General features: G+C 37.3%; 1 protein-coding gene across 1 annotated transcript; it reads left to right on the forward strand.

The window, feature by feature from the left end:
* Positions 1–5634: 5634 nt before the first annotated feature.
* On the forward strand, positions 5635–11426 carry LOC134743992 (tissue factor pathway inhibitor-like). The gene is made up of 5 exons (XM_063677624.1): positions 5635–5966; positions 6441–6537; positions 6913–7028; positions 9309–9399; positions 11189–11426. Exons 1-5 carry the CDS (start codon positions 5705–5707, stop codon positions 11424–11426), a joined length of 804 nt encoding a protein of 267 aa, XP_063533694.1. The 5' UTR covers positions 5635–5704.
* Positions 11427–22788: the final 11362 nt, after the last annotated feature.

Here is a 22788-nt window from a genome sequence, read left to right on the forward strand (position 1 = left end):
CTTGTTTGTTTTTAAATTTAATACCTTTTTATAATGTTGTTAACCTTTTGAATGCTACTGGATCAATAGTCAATGTTAGTTGAAATGTGATAGTGGTTTTGATATAGTAGTACAGTCACCCACCGATATATCGGAGTGGCCAAGATGTTCATAAATATCTGAACATACAAAGCCTCTATACTGAAGAAGTTAACTGACCTTGGCCGATCCGATATCTGATGGTGACTACATACAATCTTGTTAGCGTCCAAAAGGTTAACAATTAAAATCCTTGCCAGTTTAGCACTCCAAAATCTAGTGCTGGGAGTTTATATGTTATGTAACATAACATAACATAACCGTATGTGTGTACCTTCAAAGATTTTGATGAAGCAATTTTTTTGGTGCTTCAGATCGAGTCCATTACAAGAAAAGAAACACATGTTTCTTGTAATAGACTAAGCTAATGCACATGCACTTCCAAGCATTCTTGCGAAAGGCATTTATTAGTGATCCAGAGATACCATGACACTTGTTACCGTGACGGCCATAGACAGCGCAGTGCTAATTGGGCGACTGATTACTTCGCGGCACCGCGCGATTACTGAATGCTAGCAAGTGGGCCGGGTGAGCCTTGGCGAAAAAATGCAATTCCTTGGTGTATTCCCATTTGTCCCCGCCCCTCGTGACCTCCGGCATACATGAGGCGGGGATAAATGTGAATACACCAATTCCTTTTAGATGGCTTGCCGTGTGATATTTTGCCATATAGTACCTATTTATTCTCATTTTAAGGAAAACACTAGAGTAATAAAAATCGTTTTCATTGCTCTTGTTTGTAGTTTGAACCTGTTAATAATCCAAAAATAAGACATTGAAAAGAAATAAGATTTTTCAAAAGTGACGTAGGTATTGCAAAGATAATGAGATTATTGCCCCCGGTCCATTTAATTAACTAGGAGAGCAAGGGCATATTTGTTAATTAATTCTCAAAACATCCACAAGATAACTCGATTTGCGGATAACGGGATCATCGAGTGGTCAATGATTGGAAATATCCGAACGAAATGGAACCCTTTCATAATAAATACCCAGTGTTCGCGCTTACTGCGTAGTAAAATGTACTTTGGCGTTTCGATTTAGTACTCTTAAAACTGCGCTCGAATAACTTGAGAGCTCTAGATATGGGTGAATAACTTTGAATACTTACTTATACCTACTTGTTCTGTAACGATATCGAAATTTACGGTTGATTCGAAATATCTCGAAAAGAGCATAAGTTACAATTTTATATTTGCTTTTGTTTCCACAGTAAATTTCTTGGGGACTAGTATTCCTAGCGGTCTCGGCAAGAGTTCACTGCGCTTTCACTCACTATGTTGCACTCGGGCGCGAGGTACACGGTCTAAGCCAGCAGATACCTACTTACGAGTCGTAGCTAATAAAAAGTAGGCGATGGAGATGACGTGTCATGCAACTAGCAAAGGTGCTAGGTGGTATGATACCTATACGAGTCGTAGCTATCATACGACCTATAGCACCTTTAAGGGTCCCCGGCAAGCTCGGTTCTCCATAAAACCGTAGTTCCGCTCTCATTTTAAAACTTTGTACCTACTTACAATAGGATAAGGTATAGGTATCTATGTCTGTAATGTTATGTAGCTTCAGATACTCATAGTTAACCTTTTCGACGCCGTGTCAAACACAAAAGCTGTCACTCGGACGCCACGTCACCGAAGTGTCAAAACTGAAATTGAACTTTATGCACATGCACGTAGGTCTATGTTGCTCTGTGGTCTTTGACCGATTAATCCGTCTTTGGCGTTGGACCTGCGGTGCCGATATATCCGTCATTGGCGTCCAAAAGGTTAAAAAAATACAGCGAATTTAAGTCTTTCATACAAAACTTGTTTTATAAGCTGGAGCTATATAAACTAATTACAGACATAGATATACCTCATATCATTGTATAAGCAGTTTCATTACAATCCAACACGTAGTTTTAAAATGAGAGCGGAACTACGTTTGTATGGGAAGGTGCAATTCGGCCGAGCTTGCCGGGGACTCTGACCTCATTACCATCACCTACTTTGTGTTCTCGGAATTACAACGCTTTTTAGGGTTCCGTACCCATAGGGTAAAAACGGGACCCTATTACTAAGACTCCACTGTCCGTCTGTCTGTCTGTCACCAGGCTGTATCTCATGAACCGCTAGACAGTTGAAATTTTCACAGATGATGTATTTCTGTTGCCGCTATAACAACAAATACTAAAAACAGAATAAAATAAATATTTAAGTAGGGCTCCCATACAACAAACGTGATTTTTTTACCGTTTTTGCGTAATCGTACCTACGGAACCCTTTGTCATACCTAAGCTACCTACTGAAACCGTTAAGTAATCTACTCTACCTTATTAGTTTATTCATTAGCTTAATGAGAGTAAAAGTAAGACTTGGAAGCAATTTCCGGCCATAATTAAAGTAATCGCCGGCGGCGGATAGCTGGTAATTCGTTTTCTGGAGACAGGCGATTTACCAGGCCGATGTAGTAAAAATAAGGGTGTAAGATTTGCAAAAATAACTAAACAACGAATTGGTCAATCTGGAAATGATTAACGCTGATTAGATATATTACCTTAATAATATAAACATAAACATACGATATAAGACGATGTATACGATATACATTTTTTTTTGTACATTAAAGTGATTTACTACTACTAATACTATATAATAACAAACAAAGATCAATTTTTGGTATTATTAAGATTTTTTCAGGCGATAACTCGCAAAGTGGTAAAGGAAGATTTATCATAAAGCTTCGTAAACGTCATCTGCCGCTCCGTTGGCGAACCACCTAAAACGTAGAAAAAGAAATAAGTATATGAACTATTCATTTCCTCCTGATATTCACGGTTGAGAATTTGTAAAAAGACAACCAACCCAATGACTAAAAGAAAATACCTACAGTACCTACCTTCCTACTAAAATTTTGACTGTACAGTAAGGTTCGAAATTGCATAGAGAAATTATGAATGAATTCTATTCATAATATTTATCAGTACGGTTTTTACTCACTGTTATTTTTAGTCGCTTTTGGCGACGTTTCGGATTCTAGCGACTAAAAATAACAGTGAGTAAAAACCGTACTGATAAATATTTTGAAATATGTCTCACGATAGTTTAAGTGTGATTAATTCTATTCATAATTTCTCCATGCAATTTCGAACCTCACTGTACCTATCTAAATAACCATTGAAATTAGAACGCGACCAAGGACGTAGCGACCGAAGAATATAATACTCATGTAGCGACACTACCTATCCTATAGAAACATTAGGACCAATAAATGATACTTAGTTATTTCTAGGTAAAAGAGGTAAAGGAAGACCAGAACAACATGGAGTAAAAATATTTGGGATTGGACTGATGGTACCAAAGACGACGCTACTCATTCTAGAACGGCAAAGAGCAGAGAAAACTTTTTTCTCCGACGATAATCGCCGACATCCGATAGGATATGGCACCATAAGAAGAAGTTATTTTCACCACATGCTCGTAAAGGCACTTTAGGTATTCTTCAAAAACTGATGAGAAAGATGCATTTTATTCACAAGAGTAGGTTAATTATGCAAATTTTGAGTTAAGAATATCTAACGTAAAGGTTTAACGTTAAATAGTCTAAAAATTTCGCGCTTAAATGAGGGCTACCGCGTTTAATTTCGCCGCTAGGGCCGCTAGTGTAGATGGTCTTTCAAAATGTCAAATGCATAGAAGTTTTGGGGGTTTCAAGCTTTTTTTTATCGGGAATTTTCACTCCTTATTTATAAGTGTGGTAAATCTTTGTCCATCTTTGATTAATCATGGTAAACAATATATATAGCTCAAAAAATGTTAGTGGTTTAAAAAAGTGCCAACTAAAATATATGCAAAATTAAACAGGTTGAAATGGCACATTTAGACGTTAAAATACCTTTGTGTATATTAGAACGTATTGATTTTATAAAAATAAGCAGAGGAATTTTGAGTTCTGTTTTTCTGGACCTACATCTACAGTGGCGCCAACTGGTGAGCACAAAAACGGTAGCCTCATTTTCGCATAGTGAGAAAACTCAGTTCGTTAGTCCATGTTAATCCTTCTGACCGTGCAAAGGATTCACGTGTCTAACTTGATTTGGCCCATCGCAGTCGGTACAGTTTATCAGTGTCGGCGCCCCGAGAATGCGCCGCGGCCGTTCAATGGCAAGTCGTTAGCTATAATCCGATTCGGGCATTCGAGTATTCATCGCATCGCTCGGGCACAAGGAACACAGGTCAGTAGTTCAACACCTTACGTGGAACAATGATATTATAACTATAGATGGGTAGGTACCATATACGCGGTCTAAAAGTAAGGCACTTGTGTTTTGTGACGATTGTACCATTTGATCTTAGTCGTAGCAGTTTAAATATGACGTGCAAGCGCCAAATACTAGACGTCTCTTTTTTACTTAGGTATTCTTTTAATTATTTTGTCTTTTTACGCCTTTTACGTATGTAGGTGTATGTATGTAAACAATTAACATAAATTGTGAGTATGTAAGGGCTTGTCATATCCATGGTTATAATATCATTGACGTGAAAGCGAAATATCGCTACTAATTTATCGCGACGGTTTTTCCACCTATCCAATATCTTTGTTCAATGTGTATTTGCGTCTCACATTTTGCTTAGTGTGAGAGTGAGACGCGATGCACATTGGACCAGGAAATGGACAGTACTCTTATATCTTGAGTTCTTGACGCGTTTTGCAATTAAAAGGTTGGTATTGTCCACATTGCCAAATCAAATCCTACATATTTTTATTGGGCGTCTTAGTGCCCCTATGTAATTGAATTTCTAGGTGCCTACATCCTACATTAGTGTTCCCATCTTCATCAGCGGAGGCGAAGGTGTGTTCGTTACATTTAAATGTTGTCAATTTTGCACCTAAGGTTTTCAAAAAGTGACGCTGTTAAGTATTATATTTCCAAAAAGTATAATTTCCGGATGATATGTATTGTATATATCTATGTTGGTCGCTTTTTATTTTAATTGTGTTATCAGAAGTAAACACACGCTGTATACAACGGACCTTCTGTACCTTTGACACTGCTGTCCGGGCTTTCGGCATTTCCCCATCGCCCTAGTGCTGCAGAGCCCAGGAATTCGAATGCAAATGGAAAATGCCATTAGACCAGCAAACAGTTGCGATCAAACGTTGCATTGTGCACACACAAATCATTATCGCACACCGCCACATTGCCGGCCCGGTGTATAAAGTTTAATCACCATTGTACTACAAACACAAGAGCAATGAAAGCGGGTCGATTTGTATAGATTTTGTAAATAGATTTTGCATTGTTCTCAAGAGTTTGAGTCGAAAAAGTATTGGTTGTTTGATTTAGCGTTAGCCAATCATGTGAGAGCTCAACGCACTGGTTCAGCAATCGATGGAACCTCTGTGGCAGTCGGATACTTTTCAATCGACGCAAAATATCTAAGTTTCTGTAAGAATTAAGATATCTCTCGATGTGGCATACATACAACATACCAACGTAACTAAAATCAATTTCAGCATGTAACGTTAACCTTAAAGCCGTTTATTGACGTCTTGAGAGAACTATAAAAAATGTTATAGGGATATAAATTTGGTCCACCTTTTATTGTATTCGCCAGTTGAGTTTAGATATCAATATATAAGCATGCATTTTCGCCGTTGTTTCGTCGTATTGGGAATGGTTGTTCGTTTGCTTGATGGAAATATGATCACAATGACTTCTCAACCAGAAGCACCTTCGGACGACACGACACCATCAGTAGAAGTAGAACTGACCATGGCTTCAAAGAGAGAAGCGACTTCGGCGCGGCCTACAACATTGATGAGGAGGATAGATGTACGAAAATCAGATTATAATGTTGAACATACTACAGATATATTTCAAAGGAGTGCACGGAAATTCTTTAGTAAGTATGGGCTAATACTTACGATGCTCTCGGAATAGATTTCCGTATTTACGGGCAATCATGTTTTGAGTAGTGTTCAGTAGCCTTAGCAGACGCAGCGAAGAGCAACTTTACTGGCAGCCATTGTTATGTAAAGTACCTACTTGTATAGATTTTCCAAGAGGCGAAACGGAAGGTCCTTTAGTGGGTACATACATAGGTAGGTACAGGTCGATTCACATAAGCTGGCACGAATGGAATTAATGAGTGATCGAAAATATCTGTGTGTATCACATTAACCAATAAAATCATTGGCTCTGACTGTATACCGATACAGGTTTCACTCATGCAATGAAAGTTTCGTTCATTCCATTCGTGCCAGCTTTCGTGAATCGACGTACTTTTACCTAACCGCTGTACAGTATAAAACGTGATGGAGTGCTTACTTGCATACCTAATCGTAAATTTCTGTCAGTATTTATTTGTAAATTTTAGGCCACATGGGAGGCGGACGCTTCGATCAAATGTGGAAATGGGATTATTGGTGCATGCTGCAACCGAAAACTGGCGACTGCGGAAATAACAGAACAAAGTAGGTATAGTTGAGATCAGTGGAGAGGAAGAGAAGTGTTACTAGGTAAACACCACTCCTTAGCGCCACTTCCACCATCCTACTAACCCGGTGTTAAACCGTTAACCCAGTGTCAAATTTGTACTAGTTACCATGGTAACTCCAGGTTTAACCGGTTAACCCCGGATTAGTGAATGGTGCAAGTGGCCCTTAAAAAATAGTGTTTCTGTGAAACAAGGGGTTTACGTTAAATTACGGTAGATGACGTCTTATGAAAAAAATAATTGGACTAAGATGATATTTGTAGATACATGACAATTTAAAAGTGCTTGTTGCTAGGCCTACTTGAATATTTTTTTGGATTGAATCGAAAATTTACCTACATTACATTCGCAGATACTACTACAACACGCAGCTAGATCAGTGTTTGCCGCATGTGTTCTCTGGATGCAGCACAAAAAACAACAAAAACCAATTCGAGTCGATCGAGGAGTGCTATAACCATTGCAAAGGTAGGCAGTAATGGTGACTGATTACAGAGTTTAGAGGCAGCATGCAGCACCACGCAGCGTACTACGTAGGCGAACAACACGCGAACGCGAAGCGGCGCGGCACGGCGCGGGATGATCAATCCTTTGAGAAGTGTCCTACGTAGGCGATTTCGTTGCGAACGCGAACACCGTGGGTAGCCGCGCCGCTTCGCGTTCGCGAGTTGTTCGCTTACGTAAGACCAAAGATAGATATAACTCCGTAATAGATGGATACAGTCTAAGGAAAAAACGTGCCTCGAAAATCAAGAAAATTTGACTCTCGATCAGAGGGCGCTACTAGCTTTGGCCTACTGTCGTATAGATGGCATTGACGGTACCCCTCTATCTTATTATATTCGCAGCGTTAGGGATTTTGTGCTTAAAAGAGCCAGATCATTATACCCACCAAAATATTATTAGACAGTGACAATTTGTTAAAATAACTATTAAATAAAATTAAAAAAAATCCTTACGCTTAAAAAATGCCTTAAATGATTTTGGAAGAGATCTGACACTCTTCAAACTGCTGGATCGATTTCTATAAAACATAGCTAAGAACCAACGAAAAAAAACTAGCTTTCGCGTTAAAAAAAAACCGCATCGAAATCGGGCCTTCCATCGGAGAGCCACACGATGCCAAGACAGACAGAGATATTGGCGTCAAACATATAACAAACCTCTTTTGCGTCGGCGATTAAAAAATCAAAGTGCAATACTATCAGAAAATCACACTACACCACAGACCAGAGATTATGTTCATTTATTTAAGAATTTATATTTGAAAAAAAAAAAAAACGAATAGCTTTAGGCTCGCAAGAAGAAATATTCTACAGATATACCTATAGGCACCGTAACAATCCTTGTTGCAAAGCAGACAGGCTAACTGCTGTGGTACTTTAGGCATACCTACACTCTGCTACGCAACCCATGTTTTCAATGATCACATGTCCTGTGAGTCCTGTCTGCGTAAAACAATTGGTGATTTATGATTGAAATCCTTTAAAGGAGACTAAAGTATCTTGTAGTACTTAACTAGTATTTTTTTTTCCCCATGATCTGATGATGTACGTACCTGACCATACACTGAAGGATAATAATTATATACCTATGTGTCAGGGGGCCAATCCCAAAATCGCAAAAAAAATCTGCCGTATCATTGAATAATCACATGTCAATGTTTTCTATGGAACGGTAGATTTTTTTTACGTGATTTCGGGGTTGGCTCCTTAGTAAAAAATGTTCAGAGTTCAACCTACATCGAGTGCGCCGACTTCTGGCCGAAGGGTGTCGTGTTCCGGAGGTTCCGGGGCGAACTGCCGAATTCGACACAAGACCAGACGATTCAACGGAGCCACGCCGTTTTGTCGACTAAATAGTGTTTAGTTTTTAAGTTATAAAATGCATATATATGTTAGTCTGTAAGGTATTTGTGATATGGGCCTTGTTGCCTGATTTAAATTTTTAAATAAATAAAATAAAATAAATATCCACCTCATAGAGAACAGATAGGTAAGACATAACAAAATTACCCTGTATGTGTTCCATATCTGTATCAATATTTGCGAGTGAAATTGCGAAAGCCTTTTCAACACGAATGCGTTACATTGTCCAACTGTAAACGAAGCGCCTAATTTATTTTGTGCTACAAACGGAATTCAATTGCCACGACAGTCTGGCGACACTACTGTCCCCGTAATGGCGACTAGAACCGCTTGTTTCGCAGTGATATGGCTTTCTGGTTTTGGCGGCAGCCGGGGCGTTGAATGGGCAGGGTGGTCGTCAATATCACAGCTCATTCGCACAATAATCGTGTCCACGCGGCGTGAACACGTTCACACGATGTCAATCAACGCTTACTATTAAATTTTATCGTTTTAAGGGTGGTAGTAGTACAGTCAATTTTAGTGAAAAACTGCTTGATATTTTTCACGAAATATCGCGTAACGTGTACTTTGTACAATAAATATTGCGACATCCACCTTATTCTATTGTAATAAGGCAAAAAATGCAAATATATCTATAACATCGACTGTACAATAAGTACAGTCGATGTCATAGATATATTTGCCGTTAGCCTTTTCGCCGCCATTGACTTGATATAAAGTACATAGTACATCTCGTGCCCCACACGCCACGACTTGATATATGTTATACGGGTTGTTTACGTGCAGTTTGTGGCTTGGTGTGACACTATTATTACTTCATTGACGTGACGGCGAAAAGGTTAAAACTACTACCTACAAATATTTAATATTTCTATAGGAACTGCACTCATGCCGGCGAGCCTCCCAGCTAACATAGATATTTGTAAGCTTCAGCCCGTGTCTGGGCGATGTCTGGGTCATTTTACAAAGTAAGTAACTTTTAACTTCCGCGTACTTAATATTGATATTAAAATTAAATACTTTGAGGCACTGTAGGTATTTTCAGAAATGGGAAAAATAGTTTATAAAAAGTATTTCAATACGAAATAGAAAATACTTCCTTGAATAACTATTTCAAATGCAAAATACAAAAGAGTTTTAAAATTTCTATTTAAAATACAAAATAGACATTTTTAAAATACAAATACTTGCAATAACAAGAACAAGTACTCTGAATTAAAAAGTACTCTGAAGTAAACAGTAGTTGTAAATTAAGGCTCTCTTTATTCTTCGAAAATAGTGTGTCAATCAGTCAAAATTTTGTGCAGCTTTAACCTCGTGTTAACCGGTAGAATGGACTTATTAAGTCCCCAGCAAGCTCGACCATATTTCACCTTCCCATACAAACGGAGTTTCGTTCTCATGTATAAAACTACGTGTTAGATTGTTATATATGTAATGAAACTTTGCACATACAATGATATGAGGTATATCTACTTCCGTAATTAGTTTATATAGCTCCGGTTTATAAAACAAACGAAATAGAGCAAAACCGAGTTAATGTACCTACGTACGTATACGTACCTTTGGGCATGGTGCTTTACGTACACTAGTGCCCCCCCCCCCTGACGCAACCCCCCTTTTATCATGAAATATGTCCCGGTTGACAGTTTATTTTTTTATTTTTTGGGGGATAGGATACAATATAGGAGTCTTACCAAAAATTTGCATATGACCTTTTTACGTTTAAAATTTATTAAGGATTATTTCTTACCTAGCCCCTTTTTCCTAACTCTTAATACTTTTTACAAAAAAAAAAAAATCGTCAACAGGGACATGTTTCATGCTAAAAGGGGGGTTGCGTTAGAGGGGAGGGGAGGGACGCTAATGTGCGTAAAGCAAAGGTATCATATCATACTACATTCATTTAATGCTGGCTATTGTTTGTCTTCCCCATACATTAGAACATAACTTGATCGAATCATATAGAAAAGAATATATATACAGTAAGTATGTATATACAGTTTCAGAGCAATCTAGCTAGTCTTAAGTCATTAAAATATTTATCAAACTTTAAATTAAAGGCACAATGGAAAAATTTACACCTCCGGCAGGACTCGCGCCTGCGACCATTGGAACACCGGTCCACGCACCGGGTTACCACATTGTTACTGACGGATTCTCAATATAACGAGACTCCGGTGCCTGTTAAGATCAATTCTTACAGGTAGATGTTGCCATACGCCACCCTTTAGGCGTTGAGGGTAGGGATGGAAAAATTCGCACACATCTGGTAGGCCTCCGTGGCTCCGTTGGCAGAAGCGATCGGACCGGTGTTCCAATGGTCGCAGGTTCGAGGTTTGCCGGAGGTGTAAATATTTCCTTTAATTAAAAATTTTGGAGTAACGCCCGCAGACGTTACTGCTTCACAAAAAAAATATTTAAAAGCATTAATTTTTTTATATTTGTAATGTTTTACCGTTAGTATTTGCCGCTCCTTGCTGTGGTGAAAATTTTTGCGTGTTTGGGCAGCAAAGCTTGGTTATCTCTCTTAAAACCCTCGCAACGTTCAAGATTCCACTTTTTTAATGTGCGATGTTACTAAATCTACATACCTTATCTACTGAAATTATTTTGTATTTTAAAAGTAGAAAATAAATAGGTCCCAAGAACTATTTCAAATATAAAACGAAATGGTTTTCTTAAAAAGGTATTCAAATACAAAACAGGTATTGCTGTACGCAGCAATAACCTTTTTAACTTCGACTGACGTTTCAGGTTCTATTACGACGTAAACGAAAAGGTTTGCAAATCGTTCGTGTATGGGGGTTGTGCCGGCAACGAGAACAACTTCGAAAGAGAACTGCTGTGTCGTAACCGATGTCGGCAGAAGTGGGCCGAGCCAAACGAGACACAGGTCCCGCAGGACTACGAACAGGTGGAGAACCCACAGGGTCCACAGGACTACGAACAGGTGGACGAGGCCATGGACAGAAACACGCGTCCACCATCATAACTACATAATCACGTTCAGTGATAATCAGTTCTACTGACTGATAGGTACGAGTAGAGTATCCTGCACTGAAGTTTGTTACGCGTATTTCATGAGATTAACTTTTATCACGTTACAGTACCTGTAAATGAATTAGTTTTATATGAATTGAAAGTACATTGATTTCTTTCTTTTTACGAAAGAAATCTGTTTTTTTTAAACGGCTTTCACAAATATAATTATTAAAAATAAAGGTGTGGTTGTCCATCACTTTAGTCTTTACTGTTAGTAGGCGCGTCATTGTAAACTACAAAAAAAGGCACAACCGATCACAGAACCTGCAGTTTGCACCTTCTTGATATCGGTCAAAATCTGATCAAAACATGGTATTCATCTCAGTGAATCCTACTCTTCGCTGACGACGTCTTTGTATAACTATAGCAACTATAATCTAGTATTATTTATATTCCGATTTCTAAGTGTAGTCTAAATGGACTGAAGTCAATCACTAACAACAATACGGGTGAAGTCGGAACAATCGCAATCGCTATTCAATACCCTTGGCGGGTTTAAATAGCTATATAATAGTTGGGTGTTCAGTGGCTCTCGAAGTTTCCATTCAGGGTAATCGTTTCTAATGGAAACATTACTCCTCGGGGAGGCTTCATTAAGTGTAACTCCTAACGGATGGCCCTGATAACATTCAGCACCCTCTTTGCTGAATTTGAATTTACAAAGGACTTTAGTGATATAACCTAACGTAATTAAAGTTTAGATATACATATATGTACATGTCCCTGAGCCCGAAGTATGGAAAAACCTAGGTTTTTCCGCTAAAACCTAAGATTCACCAACCCGTATTGGTAAAAGCACACATTTTGGACATTTACGGACGTTGACTTCGTAACAGTGTGGATAGTTACATATACATTATACTAATTAACAGTTCACGCACAACATGTACAGTATAACCCACTCTGGAGCATCCTAAACGACATGGCTGGTAGTATTATGGTTTCGTTTCGATCATTTTGCTAGCCGTGTAGGTACCTAAAGGTCTCTCAGTTCTGCTGAAGGTGTTACTCCAGCAGACTACACTCGCCTAAGATATACCTTTTTTTTAATTCGTCATATTCACAATTATTTTTTGAACCTGATTTATAATTCACTTTTATTAGTATATAAATTGTATTGTAACAAGTATCAGCACTAACTTCTTACCTGCTGGGGCAGGGGGCCGGTCGGGGACCATGAATACCGGTGGTCCCCAATAATAGATTACTGCGTTGGCTCACACCATATCAAGTGTATTAGGATAAAGCTCATATTCAGCGAGTTTAAACTTTCAGACGAACTTTGCTAGTAAAATAAACGCTTGTAATCAGAACAAATCTAGTGTTGAATCTAAATCGACTCTTAGAGCAAGGAAAATCGACTGATAACATTTAATTAGTTACTTACTAACTGAAGTTTATACATTTCATGTCACACAAGTATAAAAACATGCCTTACCTCTAGAAGGCGTGTGCCTTGAAACTTGATTCTTTTGGGATGGAAGTGATTACCTTCCAGGGTCCAATTATCATTATGAAAGTTTCTCGTTTCGTGGGAGGGAAGAGCGAACTGGGGCCCTATTCGAGATGCACTACTGTTAGTTTCGGCGTCCACGGGTCCTATTCGGAATGTTTATACTGTATAATTATTAAATTGGAACCGGATAATGGTGTTGCTAGAACTTGGTAAATATCCTTTTTTAGGGTTCCGTGCCCAAAGGGTAAAAACGGGACCCTATTACCACCTATTACTAAGACTCCACTGTCCGTCTGTCTGTCTGTCACCAGGATGTATCTCATAAACCGTGAAAGCTACTACAGTTGAAATTTTCACAGATGATGTATTTCTGTTGCCGTTATAACAATAAAAACTAAAAAGTACGGAACCCTCTGTGGGCGAGTCCGACTCGCACTTGGCCGCGACTACGTACAGTGTATACCGCGTGGATTTGTGTTTTGGTTATTACATAATTATTCTTCATGAGCAATGATCACAGAAAATTGTGCAGCAAAAGGTAGCAGTAGGGTTCATAATTTGTTTATAATTTTGCAACGCATGACATTTATTTTATTTGTGTCTCCTTACTGAAAAAAAGTTTTCGATGTCCCTTCTCAAACCCAGGGGAACGAAGAAGAATTTCCTAACCATGATTTTTCTCATCCTTGCTCTTATTATGATGAAAATTAATAACAATGATAACCGAGTATCCGAATCGTAGTAAAATTGTAAAAAATGGCCGCCAACTCGAATTTCCCCATTTTTTATTCAAATCCTGTCGAAAATTAAATAGATATCTATGAATCTGCATGCACTATATTTATAGTTTTTGGCGAACCATGAGTTCTCAGTTCGGGGCGAACTACTAGTATATATAATTAATGAGTGCTCCTAAATGGTGTCGTTTGGAACTATTCTTCTACGAAATTTATCTATAAATTGTAACACCTTCGTATAGCTACTTAATAAATATAAGTCGGTCGGTGTACAATATTCAAATTAAGTCGGTCAGCTACATAAATTTCATATAAATAGTTTTTCTTTTACCTAGAATGTTATCCCAAATTGTTATTTCTCCATATCAACGTGATCTGCCAGCTTCTTGAGTTCTAAGCATGTTCGTTTCAAGTAGTAACGTTGAGGATATCTCATTTCCCCGTAGCAGGGTAAAGTTAGCTCAATTAACAATTCTTAAACAAGAAGTGGATAGTAATTACTAATGCAAGTTGGTGCAATGCAATAAAGTTTCGAATTAATCGACCAATTTTACTTAGCCAAAGACAAAACTGTCTTGCATAGCGGCTTAGCTTGCATAAAACTTAGATAATTATGCTCGTTCTGAGGCATGAAATGCGTAAAAAGCCGCGCTAAGGCTAGACAGCATGGAAAGTTTAACTTTTCCGACAGCTTTAATGATAGGTTTGTTAGCCAGCTGAATTCAAATAATAAAGAGTGGCTGGAGATCGGCACTAATTAATCCAGAAGCTGTACTATTAATTAGGAAGAGTTTTTCGTCGTCCGCCGGATTACGCCGTCGGGACTCCCGGTAATTGCCGTCCGGAGAGACTTAACCGTTTTTTTTTATTTCAAAATCCGAGGTCTAGTTTTATTTGCATACTGTTCTAGCTATAACTAACGCTGCAGCTTTAAACTCGAGTTCAATGATATTCGGGACGGATGAGTTTGTAGTGGATCGAGTATGGAAACTTTTTGCTTGTGTTATGACTAAATAAAAAGTAAAAAGCAAACTAGAATTTTTAGGTATACTATACAACTGTAACATACATTAAGTGTATATTTCGTGACAAATTAGTGGCTACGGGTAAATCATCAGCCTTAAGAACTACACATTGTAATGTCTAGTAGGAACTAAGTGTAAGTACCTATCTATATTAAAACATAGAGAAACTTATACTAGAGCGGTACTGTCATAGTAAACTTTGTAACCCCAGTAAATTTACTGCCATCTGTCGACACACTTTAAAACTAAACATAAATATTTATAAAAATACGATAAAATGTATTTAAATATGGATACATGACTTTTTTTATTTGCATTAATTATTTTTATGATTTTGACCCATGTTCTTTCACTGATATGCGTTAAAATTGTTAAATAACAAACGAAACCGTCAACGCCATCTATACGACAGTAGGCCAAAGCTAGTAGCGCCCTCTGAACGAGAATCAAATTTTCTTGATTTTCGAGGCACGTTTTTTCCTTCGACTGTATCCATCTATTACGGAGTTATATCTTTCTTTGATTAAAATAAACCGTAGAGGCCTGATTTACCAAAACGGAAATAAGTACTTAACTACTCTAAGATTTAATTTAAGAAATATCTGAACTAAATAACCTATGCTTTCTATACACGATTTGTTCAACTGACATTCAACTGGCTTACGAATGGCTTACGAAAAACGTAATAATCCGGGAACTGTCTTCAAATAAGACAAAAACTAAAAAGAAATGAAAAATGTCCAACTCAGTCGAGTAACGTCGTTATTTTTGATTCGACTCCCCGTGATTGGATTAGCCTGATTGATGCGTCATCCTGGGCTGTTATCCTTCGCTTTCTATGCGTACCACTTCAAGAAAACCAGTATAATGGTGTCGTCAGGTCCATAACAACTATACACAATCGGAGACCTAGTTTATACTGGCTTTCTTATGATGTACCCTGTGACCGATGGGAACCGCCTACCCGTTTCATTACTGGGACAAAAAGGCCGAAGACAGAGGCGGCGCATTTGTAACCATCGTCTATGATTTACTTTGTATATTTGTTTGGAAAAGGGATGGCTGTAGATATCTAATACTATGTGGGGTATTTAGAATTCAATCCATTCATTGCAAATTTATCTGTGGGTAGTAATAAGTACCCTCATGACTGAGGATCGTCAGTCATGAGGGAGCGACCACAGAGAGAGAGTAATAAGTACCAATACATTTGATACATAAATATATATATATATGAGACATATACATATATATATGTACATGAGAAAAATAGTAGGATGGATACTACCTACAAATTGTAAAAGCGCTGGTAGCTAAATAAGTGGTTCTAGAATAGCGCCGGCAGCCGAGTAAGTAAATTAGGTACTTTAGTGTTTACGTAACCAGACCAAGGGATTTTACCAGACAGTAATGGACCATTTATTGGTACGAAACCGGATTCAAATTCACGGTCTCCAGTTTGAAACTTTCACGTCCGAACTAGGCTAATAATAGTTATTTTTAATACAGTTGCTCAAAAAGTGCTACTTTCGTGGCTGTTTAGCGTGCGGAAAGTTGGTTTTCGCGAACTAGTGCTTTTTACTTTTCCAATTTTTTTAAATTTTTACTTGTTCCAATTCATGACTACTTATTGATGAGTGTTAATATTAGTTTCCTTTAAACGTCGTAATCAACATAAAAACCTACTGTTAATGTAAGAATACGAAAAATATGCATATTTCTTATTTTATTACTTACCTCTTCATCATTATAAGTACAAGTAACACGTTTATTTTTTAATGTTAAAAACCATTCTTAATAAGTTGTCTGAATGGAACGGAACGCCTGTTAAAGAAGAGGCGTATTTTCTTACTGCCAGAATGTTTTAAGTTTCCAAAGGCAACATTCGATATTGTTTTTATAAATATACGATACACAAATAATGGTAAATAACGATATTTAGGTAATAATAGTACAATGTTTTAATATTTACTATTGTTTCTGTCTTATAGAACATGCATTTGAAAAAAAAAACATTCATTGAAGTGGGTTCAATAATAATAACAAAATCTATTCTAGTCGAATAAAAGCTAGAAAAACACCTCTTCATAATGTCAATATCAATGATGTCAGTGTCACAGAATTAATAATATAAAAGTTTCGAATAGGCTATTTGACTAATTTTTGAAAATGGTTTTAATTGATTGTTTATGACTTAATAATTACACTACATTGATATTTCCGTGAAATTTACTGTATTAAATATAAAAAAACAATGTTAAAGTTTATTTATTTTGAACGCGCCTTAAACGCTGTTTTTGCAAAGGGGCTAATCACGTGACACGTGTGACGTCACACGCGAGTAGACTCAGTCAATGACCTTAGTAAATCTTATGGTTTATGTGCATTGAATTGATTATTTCACTGTAAAATGGTATATAAATGGTGTATAGTGCCGCAATGTTCAAGTACGACTATAAAAAATCCAGACAAATTGTTTGTTTCCGTTCCAACGAATCCCAAAAAAAGAAAAATGTGGTTAAAACTAGCGCGAAGAGACCCAAAGAGCATTTTAGCGCATACAAATGTTTTTTCAGCATTAGTAGGTAGTTAGTAGCATACTTTTTCTTTCAAACTAAAGTGCAGTATGGAGATACTATTCTTGTCATCGTATTCTATATATATATCGTCGTCGTATTCGTATCATCGAAATCGAAATGTTCGTAAATAAACAATTTCTACGTATACTCACACAGCTGTTTTTACATTTCTAAGTTCCGCAGCATAGTAATCCGGATTATCTTTAAAGAAAAGTGCAACCATTAATGCGTCTAAGTCTGGTAGGTTGCCGCTATCAGCTTTCACATATTTCGGCTCCATTTTGAGATTTTTATGAATATTGCGCTACTAGATATACGGATAAATCGGAATATATCAGAAAACTGTGGAACAATAACTAAAATTAACTAAATACAAATAAAACAGTTAAAACACTCAAGGCAATCAAGAATGTTTACCCGCGTGTGACGTCATCCGAGCGTTGACCAATCACAGAGCGTTCACGTCCCTGATGAAATTTCAAAAAATATTTAATTTTCTTTCGTTTATTTTCCAAAAACTAAACATAATTTACATTCAAATATTGTGAAATATACTTTATTAGTTTATTATCTTTCAGGATGACAGCAATTCGTTATATATTTTTAATGTTGTCAAATACCCTATTCCATTCCTTACTTGTTGTTCTTATTTTTTCGCAACTGTATTAAAAAACGTCGTTCGATACACGTGCGGATATGTCATTCTTCACTCGTCCCGAGTCTTGCCACTCGCCTACGGCTCGTGGCAAGATATCTCGGTACTCGTGAAGTAATGATATACTTTCCGCACTAGCATCGAAATGTACTACTGTTATACAAGGTTGCAAATTTGTATTTTACCCGCGAGTGTTGAATTGAAACACGAGAAGTAAAATACATTTGCGCCCGTGTGTAACACAAAACTTTTCACCTCACTATAGCGAGGAAAGTGCAACATCCACAGGCGTTAGATCATCTTCATCACTGGAATCACTCATTTCTTTACGATATTATAACAGAAAACTCTGGAAGTTGTGTATTTTTACGCGAGTCGGTAAGAAAAGGTTTTCTTCTTTTAAAATTATGGCTTCAGCCCAGTGGGACTATTTCGCCAGTATCAAGGTATTAAGAGGTTTAAAAACGACAAAAATTGTACGGTTGTACAAGACAGTGTACGGTGATTTGTTAGCTCTTGTAAATCGATAGCTAGACTTTACAAGAAGCACGTGGACTACCGGCCGTTGACTCCAAGATGGTGTTTAAACGCGCTTCAAAATTAATTCTCCATTCACTGCACACTACCACATTAGTTTACTGTATAATAAGCTATCGATATTACACTTTAAACAATATTAATGAGCAAAAAACAAAGTAATTAATCACGATGCTAACTATCAAGATGGCGCTCGAACCGGAAGTCCAGAAAAGGTTTTAAGTAAAAAAAATGTTGACAATGTTGACATTTCTGATGTATGAAATGTCAACGATGCGTTTTGAAATTGCATATCGACTCAACTTGTGCGTTAAGAATTATATTTAACATCATTATAAAAAAACAGACGTTTCTTATGGAATTTTAAGGTTTATGACTGAAAATCATTAAATAAAGCTAAATTTGGTATTTTTTATTAGATTCTCAAACCATTTATTTAATGATAATTAATATCGAACGAACCATTATCATGAGCGTTTTACGTTTTGTTATCTGTCAAGCTACTTAAACACGCTCCATCCAAGGTCAAATTACTTTCCCCACTAGTGGATAAAACGCGTTTTTCCCCGCTTGTATTGAAAGATAAACGACAACTTTCCGAGCTAGTGAGGGGAGAAATAATTTAGCTGCCAAGGATAATATACAGTGTGTATCGATTGCACCCAGATTCGCAGTCAATTGCATATTGCAATTGTCCCGGCCACTGTATTTAATGGTAGCGGTTCGTCGCTGAAATGAACCGACGATAAATAAGCTGGTTTGATATTTTGTGCGCGGACACGGGATAGCGCCTAATTTATCACGTGTCAAGCCGATTTATGGCTCTAGCATGAACGTCGCTGTTTAAAATTCTAGCCTAACTAGCTGAAAATAGTATCGCTGATATGTTTAAGCATAGTTTTTAATTAGCGTTAGGTTGTGTTACGTAAAGGGGCCCACTGACTATCAGTCCGCCGGACGATATCGGCCTGTCAGTTAGAACAAAAATTTGACAGTTCCGAACAACTGACACGCCGATATCGTCCGGCGGACTGATAGTCAGTGGGCCCCTTAAAACATAGTTAAGTTTAATAAAAAATCAAAACAGGGTATTACGGCTGGCTTAGAATGAATTACAAAGAGATGTCACGATGAGCCGAAACTATAGAGGTTTTTGGTTAGCGAAAACTTCGGTGATATGTATAGGTATATACTAATACGATAAAATTATTAGTAATACCAACATTTACGCCCTCGGACGATATCCAATTTGTTAAAACTAATCAAATGGAAAACCAGAGATTAGCTGTATACCTTGAAACCTTCCTCAAAGCTGATATTAACATGCCTTCTAGGCTTCTAGTAAAGTAAGTAGGTACCTAATATTCCAGACGGTTTAATAATACGAATAATTCATCAAAGGCCCTCTGAGAGAGAACTTAGGGTTTAATACTACGAGTATTAAGCATGAATAGCTTAGAGTTTTGAATGATTCACGGTTAGTTTCACTAGACTTATATTGACCGGGATATAGACCGTGATTACCTTTTGTATTATTTGTGAGCTCCCGATATTTCGACGCAGTTACATGCATCATGTTCACGGGTGACTGAAGATAGCGGGTGGGTGTCAAAGTTGTGTAGACAGCGCTCTGTCTACCCTCATTCTTGCGCGTCGGCTGCGTTCACTTTCAACGTTACCAACGGTCGCATTCACACTTGTTGGTCCGGTCGCGTTCACACTCGTTGGTCTGTCCAAACACACTACACTCACGGTGTCACTACGCGTGTTTGATTCGGATATCACTGGTTTTTTACACAAACAAATCACAGGATTCCACACATTTGACAGTTTAAACCCATCTTCACGATTAAAATTTTTGTATTTGTGAATTTCAACGGCTTCTCTTACCAATCTTGGTATATAGTGGCGTTCTGTCGAAATGACCTTGGATAATACAAAAGGTAATCACGGTCTATATCCCGGTCAATATAAGTCTCATGAATAGCTTATTGTTACGATTTAGATTATTATAAATGACCTACCTATGTGAAGTTTTTGTATATCTACACAATACATTTCATTACAAGCTTTTAATTAACTTGCCCTATATATATATTAATAACGGGTCACTCACGTGTTTTAAGTCGAAAACGCTCGACATGTTTCACTCCGTACCGAGGAGCGTCATCAGGAGCTTGCGTCGACGGTGACGGACCGGCGCAGACTGACACATTATTAATATATTTAATATGTCTATGTCTCACGGAAGTTTTGTTATATATTATATCTATATATCTTGTATGTAGGTATGTTAATTTGTAAGTGTGGGTCAAATCTTGAAAGCTAAATTTGACCTACTTTCCGATTTCCGAAATTTTGCATACAAATGTAAATCGGAGACAATGCAATATTATGATGACATGTGCTGATCTGATGATGGAGACAGGAGGTGGCTATAGGAACTCTATGATAAAACAACGCTATGAGTATTAGTTGCCTGTAGAAAGAAAAGTACAGTCAGCGATAAAACCTTGTACCCAAAATGAAATGTTTTCATAAAATGAAATAAAACTATGAAAACGGATTATATCGCGTATATTGAATTTATAATACATCCCGACGTTCACCCGTTGACTACGAACGCTGTAAAGGGTTCGAAACTTCGGGATGTATTATAAATTCAATATACGCGATATAATCCGTTTTCATAGTTTTATTTCATGAGTAACTATCGCGGTAACCGAAGACAATATTATGTTTTCATAAAACTTATTTAAAATTTTAACAAATATGTATGTATACAAACGTTTTAATGGACACAAGTTGAAATTAGAAACATAACAAAACAACAAAGGCGAAGGGATCTGTTCCAGTTAATCTTTGAGGAATTGAGAGAAAAATACAGCATAAGATAAACGAGTACTACTCGTATATAGGTATTCAGAAAGCAAATGTGTTTTAATTGTGTTATAATGAAGATTATTCAATTTGGTTGGCAACAGTCAAAGGTGTATAGGTTTACTATCATAGGTTTTACTTGTCTTTAGTTTAGTTCTATGAGATTTGGCTTCAAGGGCTAGCATCCAAGCCATTCCCAAAAAAACATGAAATTAATCTGCAATTATTAGCAAGCTATCTCAGTTCCCTTTGTTCGTGCCCCATCCAATCTTCGTATGAACTGTTCATAACCAGTCGCCTAGGGAAGCTCTCTAAAGTCTGAGCATCACACGTCTTGTTTGTACGTTTTAAAATTCATAACAAGCGGCGGGTACTATTAAAACTGCTCTAAACAATGTTTTCCCACGGGACTACAGACACTGATGGGTAGCAAGAATGGCGGAGGTTTTACCAGACTCCGAGGTTGCAGTTTGATAATAAGGTTAGGTTAGATTACCTTCCTACCTATTATTTCCTTCTGTGATTATGATTCGCGTCATGTATAAGCCGGGAATAGCTTTTACCTACTTAGGTTCAATCTAACAGAGAAAATGACCAAGATACCTAGTAGACGAACAGTCCAACACAGTTGAAGAAATGTTAGTATGTAGGTAGGTGGAGTCAAACCAAGAAAAGTCCGCAAAGATTTTGACGGCACACGCAGTGCAGGTGTTATTTTAAACGTCAAACTTCTATGAAATTATGACGTATAAATAACACCGGCACTGCGTGTGATCTCAAAATCTCTGCAGACTTTTCTTGGTCTAACTCTATGCATGTTCGGGTCAAATTTTACAAGCTAAATTAGACCTACTTTCCATATGTTACTCGATTGAGCTGAAACGTGCACAGGGTGAAATTTTAACCACCAGCTCTGCGTAGTGACTTTATACTGAACAACTTTTATAACGAGACCAATGCCGAAACGCAAAAAAAAATGGCTGTGCCATAGATATCAGCGGCATCATATCAGCCGGAATGTATGAAATAGCGAAAAGTGACAGGTGACAACCAAAACTCACTAATTACTACTTAAAAAAATATTAAATGAAAATCCACCTTGTTTTAGTACTAATATGGTTCTCTGTGACCTGTTATGAACTTATGGTGGTAATTAGTGAGTTTTGTTTGTCACCTGACGATATTATTAACCCTCTACGGACATGCAGAAGTATTATATAGTTTGTCAAATGACTGTCTTATTTCAAACATAGACAGAGAGAATCATACTATCTTTGTCTTACACTAGTACTAGAACCCAAAAGAAAAGGATGAGTATAGTTTTTTTTGTTTTTATTTTCTGACAGTTTGGTTTGACCAACTATAGCTTTCAATTGTTTTATCTGTATGTTGTAAGTAGTAATAAATAAATAAATCAGTTGCTGGATTAAATCGACGCATTTC

Source organism: Cydia strobilella, chromosome 9 (genome assembly GCF_947568885.1).
Source record: "Cydia strobilella chromosome 9, ilCydStro3.1, whole genome shotgun sequence".
Lineage (NCBI taxonomy): Eukaryota > Metazoa > Arthropoda > Insecta > Lepidoptera > Tortricidae > Cydia > Cydia strobilella.